General features: G+C 36.2%; 1 protein-coding gene across 1 annotated transcript in view; it reads right to left on the reverse strand.

Moving 5' to 3' along the window:
- The window catches only part of L3MBTL4 (L3MBTL histone methyl-lysine binding protein 4), a 403,808-nt gene that overhangs the window by 311,964 nt on the left and 67,543 nt on the right, over positions 1-24,301 (reverse strand). Inside the window, exons 2-3 of the mRNA XM_082699053.1 lie at positions 7,104-7,184; positions 6,617-6,719 (exon numbers count right to left, since the gene is read on the reverse strand). Coding sequence (XP_082555179.1) covers positions 6,617-6,688 — 72 coding nt within the window. The 5' untranslated portion in view covers positions 6,689-6,719; positions 7,104-7,184. The remainder of the gene's footprint in view (positions 1-6,616; positions 6,720-7,103; positions 7,185-24,301) is intronic.

A 24,301-nucleotide genomic window follows, 5' to 3' on the forward strand; every position in this document is an offset into this window, starting at 1 on the left:
TCCAGATATATTTTAAAAGAGTATCAGCTAAGACTTCCACAAAAAAAAAAAAAAAAAAAAGAGAGAGAGAGAGAGAGAGTGAGAGAGAAGATCCCCTTTCTATGTTTCCCCCATATATAAATGAATTCTACTGGCTGATGTAAACTGGTATAGCAGTCAAGTGTAGGGCAGCAAAATGATAAAAAAAAAAAAAAATAGGTACTACTCAAGATTAAGAAACTAATACAACCCTACCCTAAATATTTTCTCAATATCTATTTGAGTATATTATAAAAAATTTCATTACACTATGCCTAAGTCAAAGCCAACCATGGCTCCTTCCTCTAGTATATCAAGGTCGGCAGACAAAGTATCAAGCACAAATTCCTCTGCTCTGCCGTCAAGACTCTCTAAGCTTAGCCACTCACGTCCATTTGAGTCATCTTACTATTTCATTACATACCGAATTTCAGACTCATTGAAAGGGAAAGACCCTTAAGATATTTTAATCTAAGACTTTTGTTCTATAAACAAAGAAAATGAGCCCCAGCCTGATGAAGGACTTGTCCTTGATCGTAGAGCTAATTACCTCCAGAGCCAAAGACTAAAATCCAAATACTCTGACTCCTGGCCTAACACTCTTTCTACAAAACTGCCAATAGCAACATCTGCTCAGTCAGACAAGTCATTATACTCTCGTCATTTATTACATATATCATATTTGCTTCCAACCCCATACCTTTGGTCATGCTGCTTCCTTGGCTCAGATGATCCTTCCTTTGACCCTTCAACTTCCTTATCTCTCAAGGTTAGTTGCCTAGATCACCCAGATATTAAAATACAAAGAAGTTGTATTCTTTCATATTGCATTTTACCAGGTTGGATTTATTTTACCAGGTTGGATTTATGAACCATTTGTTACAACAGCATTAAATATGCATTAGATAAATTTTATTTGTTAAATACATTAAATTTTATTTGTTAAATACATTAAATAAAACATTAAATATAGATGTCTTAGATTCTCATCCTTCAAAGCCGAGACTTAGGCCTCAATGCCTCTACCTTTCTCTGAAGGCTGAATGCACCTAGGAGCACTCGTGTGCATAAGCAGTTAGTTGTCGCACATTGCCCTGTATTTGTTAGTTCTTTTCTATTCAACAATAATAAGTTCATTTTTCAGATTTATTCAGATCCTTTAGAGATAGATGTCTCCTATTTCTATTTATCAAAGTTTAGAGTTCACTAATCAGATATAGATGCCTAGATTTTAAGAGGTACATAGGAAGAGAAAGAATGGAAACCAATATTTACGCAGTATCAGATATTTTACACACACAATTATTTTATTCTTCTAGAGTTAAATAAAATTTCCTTTTTCACTTAGGAAACTTACATTTTTATGTAGGAAATCTGAAATTTTACAGTCAACACATGGTTTGGGGTCTTATGACCAGAACATTCACATGCACACCAAACACTTAAGAAATCACTTTGGAAAAAAAAATGCTTGTTTCCTCAATTATCATGTACCTACACTTTGCCAGTCAATTCTAACGGTGGTGAGTGGGAAAAAGACAACAAAGGACACCTGTCTTCATGCTGGATACACGGAGAAGCATGACATGTTAAGGAATCTACCAGACCCAGGGCAATGCCCCTCTTCAAGCCTGCGGTAACACCATGGGCCAGCCCATAAATGAAACTCATCCACATGACAGATCTCAGTAAATAAAGGCATCAGACATGCAATAATAAAACCTAAGCAAAAAAAGCACTCGTGCAGATGGCGTAAGAGAGGGTATACCCTGGGGTGACCTCAGAAGATGATATAAAAGCCTTATCAAGATGTTAAATGCATGTAGTATAACAAGTCTACTGATAAGATTTTATCCATGAATCAACTATAAAAGCCTATGAAAACATGTGAATAAAACATTTGGTTTCAACACAGCAGAGAACAACAAAAACTAAAAATTCCCTAAATGTTTAGGGAAGGGTACTGTTTAATGGATTATGGTACATTCACAGAGTGGAATGCTAAGCACCACTGAAAACAGTGACATGTTCTGCATGCGTTCCAAGACATACATGCTTAAGTGCAAAAAATAAATAAATAAATAAATAAATAAGATATGGACCAGGAAGTAGAATATGAGACCATTTGGGATACATGTATGCATGTAGTAGGTATTATGAATGTATTTGTATGTATTTGTGCATAAGGGGTTTGGGTTTTTTAGCTTCCTATTTTTGCTTTTGATTCCTATAAAGATAGATGAGAAAATACAAACGGGGTCACACCTTTAAATAAAGATTTGTGAGGGGTTCCGGGGGGGCTTAATCAACTTAATCTAACTCTTGATTTTGGCTCAGTTCATGACCTCAGGGTCCTGAAAGTGAGTCCTGAGTCAGGCTCTGCTCTAGGCATGAAGCCTGCATAAGATTCTCTCTCTCCTTCTCCTTCTGCTCCTCCCTTGCTCTTTTTCTCCTTATCTTAAAAAAGAAAATTGGGGGGTTTAACATGTGTATCAGTGGGTACAGTAGAGAATTTATTTCTTATTTCCATACTATTTGTACTATTTTTTTAAACTATGTGCCTGCATATTGAAAAATATAAAGGAATGTTTTTTTAATTTCTGTGAAGAAATAGAAACTTTTAGTATAAGAAGACATTCATTGGCAGATACTATTATCAGCATCTGTAAATTACTAGATATTGAAGATATGAAATTACTACCTCAAAAGCAGATGTTTATTTTTTAAAAATTTTAAAAAGATTTTATTTATTTATTTGACAGAGAGACACAGTAAGAGAGGGAACACAGCAGGGGGAGTGGGAGAGGGAGAAGCAGGTCCTGAGCAGGGAGTACAATTCGGGGCTCCATCCCAGACCCAGATCAGGATCTGAGCCGAAGGCAGCCACTTAATGACTGAGCCACCCAGGTGCCCCAAAAGCAGATGTTTAGAAAGTACCCAACTGTTCATTAGTTTTATGTTTAATGTGCTTAATCTAGCAATGTTATTTTTGCTTAGTTGATGGGAAATGTCACTTGTAAAATTATATGGGTTACAAAGAATGTAAAGTATGTTAGTGATAATTCAAGCAAATTTCAAACATGATTTTCATAATCAAATTCAAGCATGATTGAACCCCTTTCTCTCTACCATGAATGCAGCCACAGATGTAAATCAGTTTATTATATTAAACTATTAAATTTAACTTATTAAAGTGGACACTTTAACTGGCAACAAGCCCCTAGCTCACAGTATAGTGTGGAATTCATCCTAAATGCACATCTTTTTTATTATCCTATGTGAACATTCTTAAAAATAATTGTATGCTCCAAGCACCTCAAAACTCAAGTCGTTAATATGGTCCTTTGAAATATCATTATCTTAGTATGATCAAAGAAGCCCACTTGCCTGGAGATACCATTAAACACCAGGAACATCATTCAACAGATATTTTTGGAAATCCAGCCACGTAAGGCACCACACTCAAACAGCACCTATGTAAGTGTTGAGCACTTCTGGGGTTCAAAAATGGGGAAATCCCAACATGGAAAGGAAATAATAGTAAAGTTACCGGCATCAAGTTAGAAACCAAGTTCAGCTTCAAGAGAAGACTAGGATTTGTGATGATACAGAAAAGACAGAAGTCTGAATACTCATGTTGTAGAGCAAGATAACGGAAGTGCTGAGAATGGACAGTAATAATTTTAGCAGCTTGACAGGAAATGATACTGAGAAAAAATAGCAAATGTGTTTAGACAGGAGAGGCAGTCTCCAATATTAAACACAAAAATGTAAGAATTATGAAGCAGCCATTACTGAATGACTCTAGGACAATTAGTAGGGAAGACAGGCCTAACTGTCTCTCAGACAGTGGTTCTCAAACATGGGAGCGTACCACTATCACCGGGAGGCCTTATAAAATACAAACTGCTGAGCCTCACTTGACATATCTGATCCAAGAGGTCTGGAGTAAAGCCCAAGAAATTGCATTTCTAACAAACCTCCAAGTGATGCCCATGCTGTTGTTCTAGAGACCACAGCTGAAGAACCACTATCCAAGAACAACTGTAAACATATTTAGTACCTTATATCCTCAGAAGGCATGACACAACAAACCAAAAATGCTGAGAAAAACATCATCGTCACATAAGTTGAGACAGGCTCAGGTCTTTCTAAGTCTGGTCCAAGGAATCCCTTTGAAGTGAGCTCTCTGGGGTACACTGAGAGTGACTAACTCTCAAAGAACTGAGATGAAGCCAATCAGGACCTCAAGGGGACTGGATCCCAGCCCCACATTAACCATCTCACCTCCCAGTGAGGCTGATCTGAAGGAAACAGTTCTGTGACTAGACACAGACAATACAGTTAACATCCAAAAACCAACTGTGGACAAGATCATCACTTGGCATGTCTTATTTAATGCTGGGAGTTCATTAAACCATACCTAACCTGACATCAAACCAAAGAGTGTATGACACCATGTCACTTCGCCAGCTGCAATATGTAAATGCATAACCACAAACCTACTTAAAGACCCCAAAACCCAGACCAATACATGGTAAGAGCCTATGAGAGGTCACTAATGAGAATGTTCTAATGCCCCACTATCACCAAAACCATCACTATGGATGTATCCTGGTCATTTCTGCCACCTTGAAATGTGTAGGAATACAAAAAGTTGCCACAGGGAAAGAGCATAAGTTACTAAAAGCAAGATGTATTATACCCTCTAGCTGTCAAGATGTCACTGTGAGGTATTTTTTAGATGGGATTTATACTCAAATAGTAGACTCTGAGTAAAACACATTATCTTCCATCATGTGGAAGGGCCTCATCTAATCAGCTGAAGGCCTTAATAGAAAAAAAGTCTGACCTCTCTAAAGAAGAGGGAATTTTGCCTCCAGAATGCCTCTGGACTCAAGGTTGCAACATTGACTCTATTCTGGGTCTTCAGCCTCCCAACCTCCCCTGTAGATTTCAGACCTGTCAGCTCTCACTATTGTATGAATCAATTCCTTAGAGTAAATCTTTCTATATACTGTACACATATACATCTAATTCAACATTATCAAGTAGGGACAAAGATTGTCAACAGGGATGTGACAGGACAGTCAACTACTAGGGTTCTTTCTCTGGAGAACCCTAACAAACACAACACCCTCCAGTCCACAGTCTCTGTCCCTCACTTGATAATGATCAGTTACCTCCATTGTTACAAAGAAAATGCCCTTTGGGACGTGTGGGTGGCTCAGTCAGTTAAATGTCCGACTCTTGGTTTCAGCTCAGGTCATTATCTCAGGGTTGTGAGATTGAGCCCTGCGTCAGGCTCCACAGTGAGCATGGAGTCTACTTGAGGATTCTCTCCCCCACTCTCTCCCCCTACTTCACTCACATATGCATGTGTGTTCTCGACTCTCAAATAAGTAAATCTTTAAAAAGGAAAGAAGGATGGAAGGGAGGGAGGGAGGCAGGGAGGGAGGGGAAGAAGGTCTCTAAAATTCCCACTAAAATGTACCATGACTAATATTTGGATTTTCCTCCTGGTATTTTCCTACACATACATATGTATAGTTTTATCTCTAACTCAAAAAGTAACACATGTTAATGGTAAAGTATATGAATAGAAAAGATAACATAGGGGTGCCTGGGTGGCTTGGTGGGTTGGGCCTCTGCCTTTAGCTTGTGTCGTGATCTCGGGGTCCTGGAATCAAGCCCTACGTCAGGCTCTCTGCTTGGTGGGGAGCCTGCTTTCCCCTCTCTCTCTGCCTACCTCTCTGCCTACTTGTGATCTCTCTCTGGCAAATAAATAAATAAACTCTTAAAAAAAGAAAAGAAAAGACAATGTAAAAAGCACCTGTATCCAATCATCTAGTAATAACTACTCAATGTTTTAGTCCGTCTCCAAGACAAATTAAAGCTCCTCCTTAAATAACTATTAGATAACTGACTGGGGGGAAGTATTTTTTTTCTTTTTATCTTTTATATTTTTTTAGATTATTCATCAAATAATTACCTTCAGTTGGAGAAATATCCTTTTCTAGTAAGACATAAATTATTTGTGCTATATTTGGTGGGAAATTAAAAGAAAAGATTTAACAAATTTTATTTGATAAAATATTAAGTATCAAAGCATTTATTGTGAAAGTTAAATCCTGTAAGTATTTTTCACAGAGATAATTATCTTATCATAGCCATGCACTGTGTTTGTAAATACCAGCATAAAATCTTGGACAGCACAGGCCAGTCACAGAATATCTTAAGATGTAACTGTATGAATTACCATATCTTATGAGATATACATGGTAAAATATTTTTTCTTTTCTGCAATATGTTATATTTAAAATACATGTAAATGTGTTCAAAGGATATGCATTAAAATGTTTTTAAATTTTTTTTAAAAAGTTCTCTTTTTACTTTAAAATGAATTATTACCCTTTAAAATGTTGTCAGGCTTTAATGACATTTATATTCTATACCTCTGTATATAAAACTCAACCAGAAGCAGACAGCTCCTACTTATTGAAAAAACACCCTCTGCTGTGATTACACAAACTATACAATTACACTGTAAATTTCCACAGTGAGCACAAACTAAGGGCCCAGGAACTTGACATCTTACCAAGCATCCATCCTGATTCAAATGCTCTTTGGAATCCATACTAAGCTTCCTCTTTCTGTTGGGCTGTTTCATTGCCACTTGAGCACTCCTTAGCAGTGTTTTTCTGCAAAATGGTGCCACATAAAAAAAAGTTTAGGAGTTTTGCCCCTTTAGAATAACAAAAACAAACCCAAATAATGCTTTCATTAAACTTCTAACTGGTTGCCATAAATACACTGAAAAATGAGCTGACATAAGATTTCACTGTTGCTCTTATAGATCCCACTAAAATAATAAGTTAATGGGGAAAAGAGATGAGTTTTCTACTTCATCTAGAATTTGTATCATAAAGAAAATAGATACTATTTCTTTGGTCTACCTAGCACAATATTTTTTGGCTGTTTTGTGCAGTTTTGGGTAGGCAGTTGTTTTTATTTTTGTTTTCTTTTTTGCTTAATTTAACTAATTCAGGTTCACTGCAATCTACCTACTCAGATTCCATACTCACATGGTCTGACTGTCCACAAGTGTCAAGGCAAAAGTATTCTTGGTGAGAGGGCTTTTGTCATACAAGGAATAGCATAGAAATCTGGAACAGAGAAAATAAAAAAAAAATATGAATCCAATTTACCATGACCATTCTTCAGTATGCTAATAAACAGTAGTGGACTAGTAACAAAATTAAATCAGTAATCAAAAACCTTCCAACAAACAAAAGTCTAGGACCAGATGAATTCACAGGTAAATTCCACTACACATGTAAAGAGGAGTTAATAACTATCTCTCTCAAACTATCCCCCCCGACAAAAAAATAAGGAATTCTTCAAATTCATGATATGAGGCCAATATTACCCTTAAACCAAACTAGACAAAGGTACCACGAGAAAGAAAATTACAGGCCATTATTCTTGATAAATACAGATGTAAAATCTTCAAAAAAAATATTAACAAACTGAATCCAACAATACATCAAAAGGATCATTCACCCTGATTAAGTGGGATTTATTCCAGAGATGCAAGAATGGTTCAATATCTGCAAGTCAATCATGACACACCACATTATTAAAACAAAGAATAAAAATCATGTGATCATCTCAAAAGATGCAGGAAAAGCGTCTGACAAAATTCAATATTCATTCATGATAAAAACTCTCAATGAACAGAATTTAAAGAGAATATACCTCAACATAATAAAGGTCATATATGACAAAACCACAGCTTATATCATACTCAATAGTGAAAAGCTAAAAGTTTTTCTTCTAAGATCAGGAACAAGACAAGGATGTCCACTTTTACCACTTTTATTCAATATATTGTTAAGTCATAGCCACAGCAATCAGTCAAGAAAAAGAAATAGAAGGCATCCAAATTGGTGAGGAAGAAGTAAAACTTCCACTGTTTGCAGATGACATGATACTATATACAGCTAGCCCTCAAATAACACAAGTTTGAACTACACAGGTTCACTTACATAAATACAGTAAAATACTGTAAATGTATTTTCTCCTCTTTATGGAATTTTCCTAATAACACTTTCTTTTCTCTAGTTTACTTTATTGTATAAAGACAACATATAGTACATATAATATACACAACATGGATTACTTAACTGTTTATGTTATCAGTAAGTCTTCCGTTCACCAGTAGGATCTTAGTAGTTAAGGTTTGGGGGGTTTGAAAGTTTATATACAAATTTCCACTACACTGGAATTGGTGCCCCCACATTGTTCAAGGGACAACTATAGAGAAAACCCTAAAGACTCAAAAAAAAAAAAACTGTTAGAATTAATAACTGATTCACTAAAGTCACAGGATACAACATTTCTATACACCATAAAAAAAAGTCAAAGAAAGAAATTACAAAAACAATCCCATTTACAAGTGCATCAAAAATAATAAAATACCTTGGAAAATATCTAACCAAGATACTGAAAGACCTGTGTCCTAAAAAATATAAGATACTGATGAAAAAAACTAAAGATAAAACAAATACAAGCTCAAGGATTGGAAAAATCAATATTGTTAAAATGTCGAATCTGCCCAAAGTAATCTACAAATTCCCTGCAATCCTTATCAAAACACCAATGGTATTTTTCCGCACAATTAGGACAAATAATCCTAAAATTTATTTGAAACCACAAAAGACCCTGAATAACTAAAGCAATCTTGAAAAAGAAGGACAAAGCTGGAGGTATCACAATCTCAGATTTGAAAGTATATTATAAAGTTATAGTAACCAAAACAATATGCTACTGAATAAATCAGATACACAGATCAACAGAATAGAATAGAGAACCCAGAAATGAGCCCAAACATACATGGTCAATTAATGTATGACAAAGGAGATAAGAATATAATACAACGGTAGAAGAACAATCTCTTCAAAAATTGTATTGAGAAAATTGGAACAGCTACATGAAAAAGAATAAAGAATGAAAATGGATCACTTCCATGCATTATACACAATAAATCAACTCAAAATAGATTAAAGTCCTAAATGTAAGACCTGAAATTATAGAATTCCTAAAAGAAAGTGTAGGCAGTTATCTCTTAAACATCAGCCTTAGTATTATTTTTGTGAATCTGTCTCCTCATGCAAGGGAAACAAAAGCAAAAATAAACAAATAGGACTACATCAAACTAAAATGATTTTGCACAGCAAAGGAAACCTTCAATAAAACAAAATGGTGGTCTACTGAGCAGGAGAAGATATTTTCAAATGCTATATCTGATAATGGGTTAGTATCTAAAATATATAAAGAATTCAAGGCACCTGAGTGTCTCAGTCATTTGAGTGTCAGACTCTTGGCTTTGGCTCTGGTTGTAATCTTGGGGTCATGGGAAAAAACCCCCCATCAGGCTCTACGCTCAGCAAGAGTCTGCTGGAGAATTCTCTCTTTCTCCCTCTGCCCTCTCTATAATAAATAAATGTGAATGGAAGGAAAGAAGGAAGGAAGGAAGAATTAATCCATATAACACCAAAAAAAGCAAATAATCCAATCAAAAATGGAGAGAAGTCATGCATAGACAGTTTCCCAAAGGAGACTTTGAAAAGAAGACACATGAAAAGATTCTCAACATCACTAGTCATCAGAGAAATGCAAATCAAAACACAATGGGATATCCCCTCACACCTGTCACAACAGCTAGTATCAAAAAATCAATAAAGGGATGCCTGGGTGACTCAGTCAGTTAAGCATCAACTCTCAATCTTAGCTCAGGTCTTGATCTTGGGGTCATGAGTTCAAGTCTCACATAGGGCTCCATCCTGGGTGTGGAGTATACTAAAAAAAGTCAATAAATAACAAGAGTTGGTGAGGATATAGAGAAAAGGGATCCCTCTTGCACTGTTGGTGGAAATCCAAACTGGTACAGCCCCCATGGAAAACAGTATGGAGGCTCCTCAAAAAAAAAAAAAAATTAAAAATAGAGATACTATAAAACCCAGTAACTCCACTTCTAGGTATTCACTCCCTCCCCCCCAAAAAAAACACACCACACTAATTCAAAAGGTTACACGCACCCAGCATTATTCACAAAATCCAAGATATGGAAGCAACCAAGGTGTCCATCAACAGATGAGTGGGTAAAGAAAATGTGATATATATCTATATATATAAATATACACAATGGAACATTACTTGGCCATATAAAGAAATTAATTCTTGGCATTCATGACAACACGGATGGCCCGAGAGGGTATTAGGCTAAGTAAAATAAGTCAGATAGAAGAAGACAATATATGATTCACTTATATGTAAAATATAAAAAATAAAACAAATGAACAAACAAATAAATTCACTAATACAGACACAAAACTGGTGGTTGCCAGAGGGGAGGGAAATAGAAGGATGAGTAAAACAAGTGAAGGTAATTAAGAGATACAAACCTCCAGTTATAAAACAAATATGTCATGGAGATTAAAGTGCAGCATGTGAAATATGATCAGTAATATTATTATAATATTGTATGGTGACAGATGATAATTACATTTATTATGGTGACCACTTCATAATGTATCTAATTGTCAAATCTCTATGTTATATTCCTGAAACTAACATAATATTATACATCAAATGTAGCTCAATAAAAAATAAAAATTAAAAAAAATGAATAAACACTAGTAGACATTCTTTGAAAAGTTATCTGGAATGAGTTTTTGATAAGCAGGTTCACCATTTTAGAGAACTTAGCCCTTAGCATTATCAGATTACCACTGAAGCAAGAATTTGGTTTGAATAATTTTAGCTACAACTGACATGTAATTTAAAAGTTTAGCAGACTTAAATCATCTACAGTCCCCAGTGTTTAGAATCATTCACTCAAACTTCTTCCCTGAGATGTCCTCCTGCACAATGACCCTGGATCTACAAACCGAACACACTCACTACTGAATTCATCACTGCCCCTCCCACTGCCTCCCAGCTACACTCTCTCTTCCTGTTTGCACTAACGACATGACTGGTCCACCTGTTTGCCCCCATCTGCCCCTTGCCATTCTTCAGACAAGACACTGCCCAGGAGCACCAAGCCAGTGGGCAAGTGCAGGCTGAAATCCACTCTGGGCTGTGCACACACACCACTCCCCCTGGACAGGTATCAAAAAATGTATCTTCTTCTGATTCAAACAAAGACACCTCCTGGAACACTGAAAAGAAATTTTAAAAAATGAGTGAAATTTTTTTTTTTTAAAGACACCTCTTTAAAAAAGCTACTGGTGGCCCTGACTTTGCCAGAGCCAGAGGACTAGCAGTTAGCATCATTTCATCCATTACATCAGCCCTATCAGGTTTTGCTCATTTTTTTTTTTAAAGATTTTTTTTAAAGATTTTATTTATTTATTTGACAGAGAGAGATTACAAGTAGGCAGAGAGAGAGAGAGAGGGAAGCAGGCTCCCTGCCGAGCAGAGAGCCCGATTCGGGACTCGATCCCAGGACCCTGAGATCATGACCTGAGCCGAAGGCAGCGGCTTAACCCACTGAGCCACCCAGGCGCCCAGGTTTTGCTCATTTTTAATCTACTTGACATTTCTTTTTTTAAAATATTTTATTTATTTATTTATTTATTTATTTATTTGAGAGAATGAAAGAAAGGGGGGAGAGGTAAGGACAGAGAGAGAGGAAGAGAGAGGGAGACCCAGAGTGGAGCTCAACATGGGGCATGATCTCAGGACCCTGAGATTATGACCTAAGCCAAAATGAGGAGTCAGATGCTTAACCGCACCCCTCTACAATTCTTGGATTTATTTTCTCCCCCTACATCTATTAAATCTGACCACCTCCAATCTTATCATCCCGTCAACTATACCCTGCTGCTTCTCAGTCCACACTTTTGCTGATCCCTCAACCTTGGAAAACCATCCCTGCTATCCATCCCTCCTTTTTCAATTGAATTCTTACTCATCCTTTATGACTCAACTTAAAGAGACTTCATGGCCTTGAGAAAAGCCTTCCTTGCTCACCTCCTGCTCCCAAAGGACAAGGTGCGTCTGACATAAAATTTATTGTACTTGTGCTTATCTCTGTCACATTATTCAATACCTTATACTATATATTTTTATTTATATATAGGTCTCCCCTTATGCGGCCAATGACAAGGACTGTGAATTATTGATCCTTATTTTCCTATTGTCTACATAGCTTCTGGCTCAGTATGTATTTGTAGCCCTGAATTGCATAAACACATCTCTGAATTACAGAGAAGCCTCAAACACCTTAAGTTAGTGTTACAGTCCTTGATCCATACATTATTCCTTTTACAGTGCTGTTTCACTAGTGTGAGTATAGTTCTCTAACGTGACAACCCCTCTTTTTCCTTCATATATTAAAAAACAAAGAAACAAACAAAACACGTTTCCTCATATCTATCTCCTTCCAGTCATTTGATATTTATGTCCTTACAATAGGCACTTACCTATTAAATTCAATAACATTACATTCATTTTATAGGGTATAAATACAATTTATCATGTGTAGCTCCCAGGAATACTCTGAACATGTATGCAGATGGACAGCTTAGACTTGATGCCTTTAGCAAAGTATTATTGCACAAGACATAAGCACCACCAAGGCTAGCTTGCATTTCACAACTAATAACACCCCATAGCTTGTCAAACTGAAATCATCTGGCTACTAATGCTTTTCTCCTGCCACCAGAGTGATCTCTCTTTCTAATTCCTAGTAATTATCTCAATAACTCTGGTTTGTTTAGAAAGAACAAGAAGCCTGAATCCATGTTATTATGTATTGGGGAAAAAAAGATGAAAATTTTTCCACTGAGAAGTTTCAAAATACAATTTGGTTAACAACTGGATTCCCTTTAGATAATACAACCAAAAATATAAAAGATACCTAACAGCCTATGTAAGTTTTTGTTCCCAGACAAAAAAGAATCAAATATTCCATAAAATGCAAAACAAATGAGATCGATGATATGACAGACAGACAGAAGACAAGATGACACACAGGAAGACAGGGAGATTTTATATGATCCCTTCAAATATCAATTCATAAGATGTATTCTGATCAAAAAGATAGAACACTTCTTTTGATATAAATTTAACCTGATATCCTTGGCATGATTTCAAAATATATGGATTATTCTGATTGCCTTAACAATGCCCGGTACCCAAATGCCCCAAATGTCACATCAGTCACATGCCTCCTTTCTGAGTTTGGAAGAAATAAAAAAAAATTAGAGTCAAGGAAGAATAACCTTGGACTCTAAAACACATCAGAGAAATCTTATCAAGAAGAAATGAAGAATAGTGACAGGTGGCACTACTCCCCAGTGCACGTTGGCTTTGTAATTATATCCAAGCACTAACTGTATGTAACAGACGTGATTTTAAATGATTTTAATTAAAGACTCTCCTAATAATATGTTATATTAAAACAAGACAGCCAATATATGTAAATGATCTGTATCTCTGTAGAAAATTTGGTAACAGTGCACTGATTTTTCAAATGAATCCTTTGAATCAGTTTGATTTCCCTTCAGAGTTAGTGGAATTTTCACACTGCATACTGCCAAACACTTGTGTTACTGACCTTCTAATTAAGAAGACAAATTAGATTACTTATTAGAAAACATATAATTTCAATTCAAATTTTAAAAGTCTGAAATAATAAAAATAATGCACTGCCTGCCTATGTCCACTTGCTATTTGGTAATTCTTGCACAAAATGCTTATTGAATACCTGTTACCATTAAGACTGTCACAGGTACTTTGCAGAATATAAGGATGATATGTAAGACATTCCAGAAAGGAAGATAATGAAGGTAGCCATTATTGCCCTGGATAACCCAGCATAATTCTGTCTCATGCCACCCATACTGGCATAATTATCAATAACACCACCTTCCACTCCCCAAAATGTTCCAGTTTGGACAGCAAATTCTATGGTCACTGCATGGACAAGAAACATACATAAGTTAACAAGAAACATAATACTTGCCATTAAAGAATTAAAGTGGGCAATTTGTTCACAGAAAGGAAAGTATGTCTAACATTGATTAGAAAATGTACTGTGTAGGAACATTTAAGCTGCTTCTATGATGTTGCACAGAATTTAAAGTGAATTTAGCACCACAATATCTAATACAAATATCTGATTATTGCACTGATTTGCAGTGCACACTACCAGGCTAAAATGTATTCATTGATACTCAATGTCGATTATAATACACAGTAGTTGGTGTCTGAATAAATTAATAAACAATTGCAACTGAGTATATTTTGACAATTTCTGCATGAATTCCTGCTCTCTCTTAATTGCATTAATAGCTAACATTACCTGAATACTCATATCTGCTAATAGCTAACATTACCTGAATACTCATATCTGCCTGGCATATAGTTGGCATATAGTTAGAATCCCTCTACCTATACATTTTCAATTAATACTTATGACAATCCAAGGAGATATATACCATTATCACTCCTTTTTTCACAGATGAGGAAACAGTAAATTGCTCTAAACAAAGAACAAAGCCATTAAAATATACCCAAATAACCCTCTCTGTAAATATGCAGTACATCAGAAACAAAGTGGTAAGACTTGAGTCTGTTGGGCTCAAGAACAAGAGAAAGGCAGAGGAAGTTAGGAGTCCAGTGGTCAACACAATGTGGGTACTGAAGCCAGTTTTACCCCTTGAAGCCAAAGGTGGCAGGAGGCTGCACCAGTGCTGAATGGGAGTCAAATGGAACTTCTGCCACAAATGCCTGGAATGATGGGTTATAACTATGAGTCAGAGAAAGCAGGAAGAACAAACGCTAACTCCTGACAAGAAAGTGGGTTCTGAGGAGCCAGACACAGGCAACCACAAACATTAAAAATTCAGGAGAGAGAAGGCATGTATAGAATAAGAAAAGAAAATAATCTTACTCCAAGTGCATCTGCAAATCAAAATTCAAAAATAGATAAAGAAATCAAATACTAAGAAAGATAAAAAAAAATCAGCTACTAGGGGGGTGGAATTCATCTTGATAAAATTTAAGTTGTAGAAAATATTTAGGGTAACTGGGTCACTCAGTTGGTTAAGCACCTGTCTTCAACTCAGATGATGATCAGATTCCTGGGATGGAGTCCCTCATCAGGTTCCCTGCTCAGCAAGGGGTCTGCTTCCCTCTGACCCCCCCCCACCCCTTGCTCATAATCTCTCTCTCTCAAATAAATTAAGTATTTTTAAAAAGAAAATATTAATAAGTATTCTTTAAATAATTAAGTTTAGGATGCTCAAAAAGGTAAAAGAAAAGACAGTCCTAAAAAGTGAAACAAAAAATTATAAACAATAATACAAGCATGTGAAGAAAAAGGGTTGGACATGAAAAAAGTTTAAAACCTTTCCAATTTTAAGTGTAGTCAACAAGATAACCAAGCCTGATTTAATTTTTTTAGCTAGAACAAGAAAAAGAGAATATTTAAATTACTAAAACCAGAGTAAGAGAGGTTACATCAATACTGATCTTACAAAAATCAAAAGGATTATAAGGGAATACAGTTGACCCTTGAACAACACAGGGCTTGGGTCATAGGTGTCCCATGCAATCAAAAATCCACTTAGAGCTTTAGACTCCTCAAAAACTATTAATAGCCTTTTTTCACAGATGAGGAAACAGTCAATTGCTCTAAACAAAGAACAAAACCATTAAAATATACCCAAATAACCCTCTCTGTAAATATGCAGTACATTAGAAACAAAGTGGCAAGACTTGAGCCTGTTGGGCTGGAGAACAAGGGAAAGGCAGAGGAAGTTAGGAGTCAAGTGGTCAAGACAATGTGGGTACTGGAGCCAGTTTTACCCCTTGAAGCAACCCCTGTGGACCAAAGTTTCAATGACATAATAGTTGATTAACACATATTTTGTATGTTATATGTATTATATACTGTATTCTTATAATAAACTAGAGAAAAGAAAATGCTATTAAAAACATAAGGAAAAGAAAATACATTTACAATACTTATCAAGAAAAATGTATGTATAAGTAGACCCATGGAGCTCAAACCTATGTTGATCAAGGGTCAAATGTACTATGAAAACCAAATGCAAACAAATTAAATAACTTACACGAAATTTCTACAAAGACACGTATTAGTGAGAATGACTCAAGAAGAAATGAAACTTCTACAGCACAAATTACTGAAAATAAGTCAAGAAGAAATAGAAAATCTGAATATATCTATAACAAGTAAAGAGATAAAGGTAATAATTTTAAGACTTCCCAAAAAGAAAAGGCGAGGACTGCAAGATTTATACTGAATATTCAAAGAATTAATACCTATCCTTCACAAACTCTTTCTCAAAAAAAAAAAAAAAATAGATGAAACAATACTTCCAACTCATCTTATGAGACAGACCCAGTACTGCCCCAATTTGTCTACAGACAAAAATAACACAAGAAAATTCAGCTATACACCAATATTCCTTATAGACACAGATTCAAAAATCCTTAACAAAATGCTAACAAACTGAATCCAGCAACATATAAAAGAATTTCACAGCATGACCAGAAATGGAAAGTTAGTTTAACATTAGAAAATCAATGAACATATAATACCACATTAAGAAAATTAAGGATTGGGGTGCCTGGGTGGCTCAGTGGGTTAAGCCTCTCTGCCTTCAGCTCAGGTCATGATCCTAGGGTCCTGGGATCGAGCCCCGCATCGGGCTTTCTACTCTGCAGGAAGCCTGCTTCCTCCTCTCTCTGCCTGCCTCTCTGCCTACTTGTGATCTCTGTCTGTCAAATAAATAAATAAAATCTTTAAAAAAAAAAAAAGAAAAGAAAAGAAAATTAAGGATAAGGGGCGCCTGGGTGGCTCAGTGGGTTAAAGCCTCTGCCTTTGGCTCAGGTCATGATCTCAGGGCCCCGGGATCGGGCCCCGCGTCAGGCTCTCTGCTTAGCAGAGAGCCTGCTTCCCCTCCTTCTCTCTCTGCCTGCCTCTCTGCCTGCTTGTGATCTCTGTCAAATAAATAAATAAAAATCTTAAAAAAAAAAAAAAAGAAAAAGAAAATTAAGGATAAAAACCACACAATCATATAAATAAAGAAAAAGCTTTTGACAAAACTTAGACTTTCAGTGATTAAAAAATATTACTTTCATCAAAATAGGAATAGAAGTAATTGCCTAAAGCTGATAGTGTTTATCAAACTCCTACACCTGAGATCATACTCCGTGGTAAAAGACTGAAAACTTTCCTCCCACAACCACAAACAAGACAAGGATGTCTGCTCTTCAACATTTCTACTTAACAATATGCTAGAGGTTCTAATCAGGACAACTGGACAAGAAAAAGAAACAAAAGGTATCCAGATGGGAAAGGAAGAATTAAAAATGTTTCTGTTTACAATGACATGACTAGTATGTAAAAAATCCCTAAGCAATCAACTAAAAAGCTATTAGAACTAATAGATAAGTTAAATAAGATCAATATATACAAATCAGTTGCATTCTTATACAAATATAATTGACAAGACAAAATTAAAATATTGCATTCATAATAGGATCAAAAAATAAACACAAGTTTAATAAAGAAGTGTAAGACTTACAAGCTGAAAACTATTAAATACTATAAAAATAAATAAATGAAGAAATCAATAAATGGAAAGATATTCCTTATCCATGGATTGGAAGATTTACCAATTTAGATAACAATATTCTCCAAATTGACATACATATTCAGTACAATCTCTATCAAAATCCCAAGTGGGTTTTTTTTGCAGAAATTGATAAATTGATCCTAAAATTCATATGGAAATGCAAAAAACAAACAAACCAACAAAACCCCAAAGAACCACCAAAACAATCATTAGAAAGGACTCACACTTCCTGGTTTCAAAACTTAATACACACAAAAATAAATTCAAAATGAATGAAAAACCTGACTGGGAGACAAGAATCCATCAAAATCCTAGAGGAGAACACAGGCAGCAACCTCTGTGACCTCAGCTGAAGCATCTTCTTACTAAACATGTCTCCAGAGGCAAGGAAAACAAAAGCAAAAATGAACTATTAAGACCTCATCAAGATAAAAAGCATTTTTTAAAACAGATTTTATTTATTTATTTTAGTGAGACAGAGAGAGAGAGAGCATGAGAGGGGGGAAGCAGACTCCCTGCAGAGCTGGGAGCCTGATGTGGGACTTGATTCTGAGACTCTGGGATCATGACTTGAGCTTTTTTACACAGCAAGGGAAATAATCAACAAACTAAAAGGCAACCTATGGAATGGGAGAAGATATTCACAAATGACATATTAGATAAAGGGCTAGAATCCAAAATCTCTAAAGAACTTATCAAATTCAACACTCCTACTCCCCCCCAAAAATCCAGTCAAGAAATGGGCAGAAGACATGAACAGACATTTCTCCAAAGACATGCAAATGGCCATCAGACACATGAAAAATGTTCAACATCACTTGACATCAGGGAAATACAAACCAAAACTACATTCAGATACCACCTCACACCAGTCACAATGGCTAAAATTAACAAGTCAGGAAACAACAGGTGTCAGCAAGGATGCAGAGAGAGGAGAACCCTCTTACACTGTTGGTAGGAATGCAAGCTGGTGCAGCCACTCTGGAGAACAGTACGGAGGTGCCTCAAAAAGTTGAAAATGGAGCTACCCTACCACCCAGCAATTGCACTATTAGGGACAAAGATACAAATGTAATGCTCCAAAGGGGCACCTGTATCCCAATGTTTATAGCAGCAATGTTCACGATAGCCAAACTATGGAAAAATCCCAGATGTTCACCGACAGATGAATGGATAAAGATGTGATATCTATATACAATGGAATACTATTCAGCTATCAAAAATGAAATTTTTCTATTTGCAATGCCATGCATGGAACTAGAGTGTGTTATGCTAAGTGAAAAAAGTCAATCAGAGAAAAAGTATTATATGATCTCACACATATGTGAAATTTAAGAAACAAAACAAGGGAACAAAAGAGGCAAAAAGGAGTGAGGGAGGCAAACTAAAAACCAGAGTCTCTACTACTAGAGAAAAACTGATGATTACCAGAGGGGAGGTGGGTGGGAGAACAGGTTAAATAGGTGATGGGGACTGAGTAGTGCACTTGTTGTGATGAGCACTGAGTGTTGTATATGAGTGCTGAGTTACTATACTGTACTCTTGAAACTAATATTATATTGTATGTTAACTAACTGTAATTTAAATAAAAACTGAGGGGGGACCACAATAATCAAAACAGTATGGGACCAGCATAAAGACAGACATACAGACCAATTTAACAGATTGATCTTCTAGAAATAAACCCATACATTGTTGTCTACTTAATTTTCAAAAAGGTGCCAAGACAAATTGCTAGGGGAAAAACATTCTTTTCAACAACTGAGACAACTGAATATTCACATGCAAAATAATGAAGTTGGGGGCCCTCCTCACACCATATACAAATATTAATTCAAAGTGGATCATAGACTTAAATGTTTGGTAGAATTCACCAATGAAGCTATCTGGTCCTCAGCTTTTCTTTGCTGGAAGTTTTTTTTTCTTTTTTTTTTTTTTTTTAAAGATTTTATTTATTAACTTGACAGAGAGAAATTACAAGTAGATGGAGAGGCAGGCAGAGAGAGAGAGATAGGGAAGCAGGCTCCCTGCTGAGCAGAGAGCCCGACACAGGACTCAATCCCAGGACCCTGAGATCATGACCCGAGCCGAAGGCAGTGGCATTACCACTGAGCCACCCAGGCGCCCCTGCTGGAAGTTTTTTGATTACTGATTCAGCCTCCACAGTAGTTACAGATCAGTTCAGATTTTCTGTTTATTCATGATTTAGTCTTGGTAGGTTATATATATCTAAGAATTTTTCTATTTCTTCTGATTTACTCAGTTTGTTGGTGTAGAATTGTCGATGATAGTCTCTTACGTTCCTTTTTATTTTACTATAGCATCAGCTGTAATGTCCCCGCGTATTTGATTTTGAGTCTCGTCTTTGTTTCTTAGTTAGTTTAGCTAAAGACTTTTTAATTTTATGTTTTCAAATAATCAATTCTTATGTTCATTTATTTCTATTGTTTTTCTGTTTTCTATTTCAGTTATTTCTGCCCTAAACTTTGTTATTTTCTTTGTCCTGCTATCCGTGGGTTTAGTTTGTTCTTTTTTTCTAGTTTCTTGGGGTGTAAAGTTAGCTTGTTTATTTGAGATCTTTCTTTTTAATGTATTCACTTACCACAGTCAATTTTCATCTTCACATTGCTTTTGCATACTAAGTATGCCATAAGTTCCATTATGTTGTATTTTTTTTTCATTTGTCTCAATATTTTCTAACTTTCTTTTTGATTCTTCTTTGACCCACTGGTTATTCAAGAGTGTTTATTTAATTTTACATATTTGTGAGTTTTCCAGTTTTCCTTCTGCTACTGATTTCTACCTTCACTCCATTGTGATCAGTAAAGATACTTGGTGTGATTCCAATCACTCTAAATTTGTTAAGACTTCTTTTGTGACATAACACATGACCTACCTTGGAGAAAGTCCTGTGTATGCTTGAAAAAAAACAGGTATTCTGCTGCTGTTGAGTGGAACGCTCTATATTCATCTGTTAGGTCCATTTGCTCTATACAATTGTTTAAGTCCTCTGTGTCTTTACTGATCTTTAGCAGATCTTCTATCCATCACTAAAGGTGGGGTGCAGAAGTCTCCTACTCCCACAGTAACTATTGTCCATTTCTCCCTTTAGTTCAGTCAATGTTCACTTTATATACTTAACTGCTTTAATGTTAAGTAAATATATGTTTACAATTGTCATATCTTCCTGATGGGTTGACCTTTTTATCATTATATAATGTTCTTCTTTATCTCTTGTGACAGTGTTTGACTTGAAGTCTATTTTTTTTTTTTTATAAAAGTGTAGCCACCCTTCTTAGCTATAGCAGCTAAGAGGATCTCTTCTGGTTTCCATTTATATAAATATACTTTTCCAAGCCTTCATTTTTCTCAGTTTAAATTCTTGATTTGTAACAGAGTGAGACATTCTCAATCTTGCCATTGCTCCATATGAACCAAATACATTAAATTTGGGCTTGCCTATGACTCGCTTTGGCCAATGGGAAATACAATGTGAGCTGAGGCTTAAAATGTGCTTGTGCAATTACTGTTGACCCTACTACACTACAACTACCCACCATTAAAAGAGTATGCCTCAGTTGGCCTTTTATCCTTCAGAGCTGACCCCAAAATGAACGCAGGTAGAACACACTTGAACCTGACTCCACCTGCAGCCAAGCCTCAGCATATGAATGGCCTTAAGTCTTTCATAAATCACCTAAGCAAGCCCAATGACAAATCACACAAAGATCTATTAAGATCTTGTGATGCAATAGTTTTTGGTAGCAATAGCAGACAGAACAGTCCATAAGATGGGGGGAAAGGGGACAAAATCATGAATAAGAATTTCACGAAGAAATTTAAGGAAGTTGCTCATCCATGTTAGTAATCAGGGAAATTAAAAATAAAACCACAATGAAATACCAATTCATGACCATTAGAGTGTCAAAAATGTAAAACTCTGACAATACCAGATGTTGGCAAGGGTGAGGAGCAATGGGAGCTCTCATACTCTTCTGGCAGCCGATTAACCATTGAAAACAACTGAAGTTTTGTTGAAGTTTAAGATGTTTGAGCAAATCCCAGGACCCTAGATCTCTAGTGATTGTACTCTATTAGAAGAAAAGTTTGTATTAAATGGGGGAAAAGACTGGAAACAATCCAAATATCTATCAACAGGAATCTGAAAAAAATAACTTGTGTAATATTCCCACAATTTAATGTTACATAGTGAAAATGAATCAGGTGCAACTACATATGCAAGAACTTAATTAGCAATAATATTGGATAAAAAAAGAAAACCAGAAGACTGCATAGTACATTTTTAAAACAAGAAACCAAGCAAAAGCATTCAATATGTGCCTTAGAGATACATTCTTAAGTGGCAAATTATTCTGAAGAAGCAAGGAAATAATAAACATAAAATGCAGCAAAGCAGGTGGAGAAGAAAATTAACAGCACTGTAATGTTTTCATTCTTAAGCTGGACATTGGCTTCATAGGTATATATTTTTCTATTAAGTTTCATAACTGACATACAATATATGTTTTGAGAGGGCATCTGGATGGTACAGTTGGGTTAAGCACTCTTGGTTTCAGCTCAGGTCTTGATCTCAGGGTCTTGAGACCAAGCCCCACATGGGGCTCTGGGCTCAGAGCAGAGTCTGCTTATAAGATTTTCTCTCCCTCTGCCCCTCACCCCCCAATCTCTCTTTCTCTAATAAATCTTAAAATATGTTGTTTTTGTATATATAAAATGGCAAAGGATTTTTTTAGTAACTTTATTTAAAAAAAAAGATTTTCTTTTTTTGACAGAGAAAGAGTGACAGAGCACAAGCAGAGGGGGCCGCAGGCAGAGAGGGGGGGAGAAGCAGGCTCCCCATTGGAGCAGGGAGCCCAATGTGGGGTGCAATCCCAAGACCCTGGGATCATGGCCTGAGCTGAAGGCAGACACTTAACCAACTAAGCTACCTAGGTGCCCCTTTTTAGCCATTTTTAATGGTGTAACCTAGTCATCCAAGATAAAAAAAGCTGACAGAGGTTAAAAAAAAAAAAAAGAAAGAAAGAAAAAGAGAGAGAAAGGGAAAGAGAAAATGGACATAGCACTTTCTTCTAACTGAACAGTCCATTTTTCTTATGGCTAAATCCCTTTTTTCACCAAGACTTGCTGCCTTTTTCTCTAATGTTTGGGGAAAAAATATCTCGCTAGACCCATTCTGAGCATGTACTGAGTGCAGTTAGCAAGGGGTGGATAGGCCAGGAGCATGCCTTCATTAGACCAGTTATTCTCAAGGGAGGAGGAAAACCAGGGGTGTAAACTGAACCAGGGGCATTAGCCTCCTCCATTCTGCTTGTCAGACCCAGGGCATAAGCTGAGCCCCAGCATTTCTAGTTCCACTGAGTAAAATCTCAGCAGGGACAAAAGATAAGCATGTAAATTTCAAGTCAGAGAAAGAATCTGGTTCTCCTAAGCAAAAGGGCATTTACTGGAAGAATATCCAGGGCTCAGAAATGTAATGTTTTATGGCAGGGTCAGGTAGAAACAAAGAATGCATATTAAAAATAAATATCCTCTTACACCCAGGAAAGTGACTGGCAAGAACTTATCAAGTTGTAGAAAGAATGTGAAGCAGCAGGAATTCTCACATATTGCTGAAGTGTAAACTCACGTAACTACCAACTGAATCCAAATGCTTCTAGATACACAGGAAAAGTCTGGCACAGATGCAAAAAAAATATGTTTACTGTGACACTGTCCGTAATAAGAAAAATTGAATAATATTCCAAGTACCCACTAATAGGAAAGTCAATGAATAACTAGTAATATATTTTAAAGGGGAATACTATATAGCATTTAAAAATAAATGAGCTCAATATATATTCCATCACAGATAAATCTCTAAAATATATTTGAAGAAAAAAGCCAAGGTGCCGGATGATATACACACCACAGACCCAACTATGAAACGTCTGCTTATGGATACACAGAGGTCTATTCAAAATGTAAGCACATGACTGAGAGGGGACACAAAACTGCCGCTTAGTAGCTGCATCTCAGTAGCGGGTAGAAGGAAACAGGACTATGGATAAAGAGGCTGCACCTGGAACTACAGCGTTTCCATTGCCTGGAAAGCGTCAAAGTAAGCACGACAAAACACTGACATTATTCAGTCTAGATGGCTGGCAGAGGGTTGTTCATTGGCTTATTCTCAACTCTTCACTATGTATTTGGAATATTTATGGTGAAAATTCAGCATTCATGTGTAGTCTTAGAGAAGGAGTGCTACATCTTCATATTTACTTCTACAAAGGTTTCATTTGCCCATGAATATTACCATCAAGTTACAAAGTTATATCCTCACTCAGTATCGACCATTCATTCAGACCCTTAAATGACAACTGGGACATGTGACAAAGCATGAATATCATCATCCCTGTAACTATTATTTATAGTTATTCTTCTGTGCACCAACCATGTGGTGCTAGCCTCTCACCTGCCCTGTTGAAATTAACAAGCCCCCAGTGACATGGCCAGTCAGGACAAAGCTTGAACAGGTCTAATTGCAGAATCGTATACCTTAACTAATGACTGTTTCTAAAAACCTACTATTGCTGCCTTTAGCTACA

The sequence above is a fragment of the Mustela nivalis genome, assembly GCF_964662115.1.
Source record: "Mustela nivalis genome assembly, chromosome: 14".
Taxonomy (NCBI): domain Eukaryota; kingdom Metazoa; phylum Chordata; class Mammalia; order Carnivora; family Mustelidae; genus Mustela; species Mustela nivalis.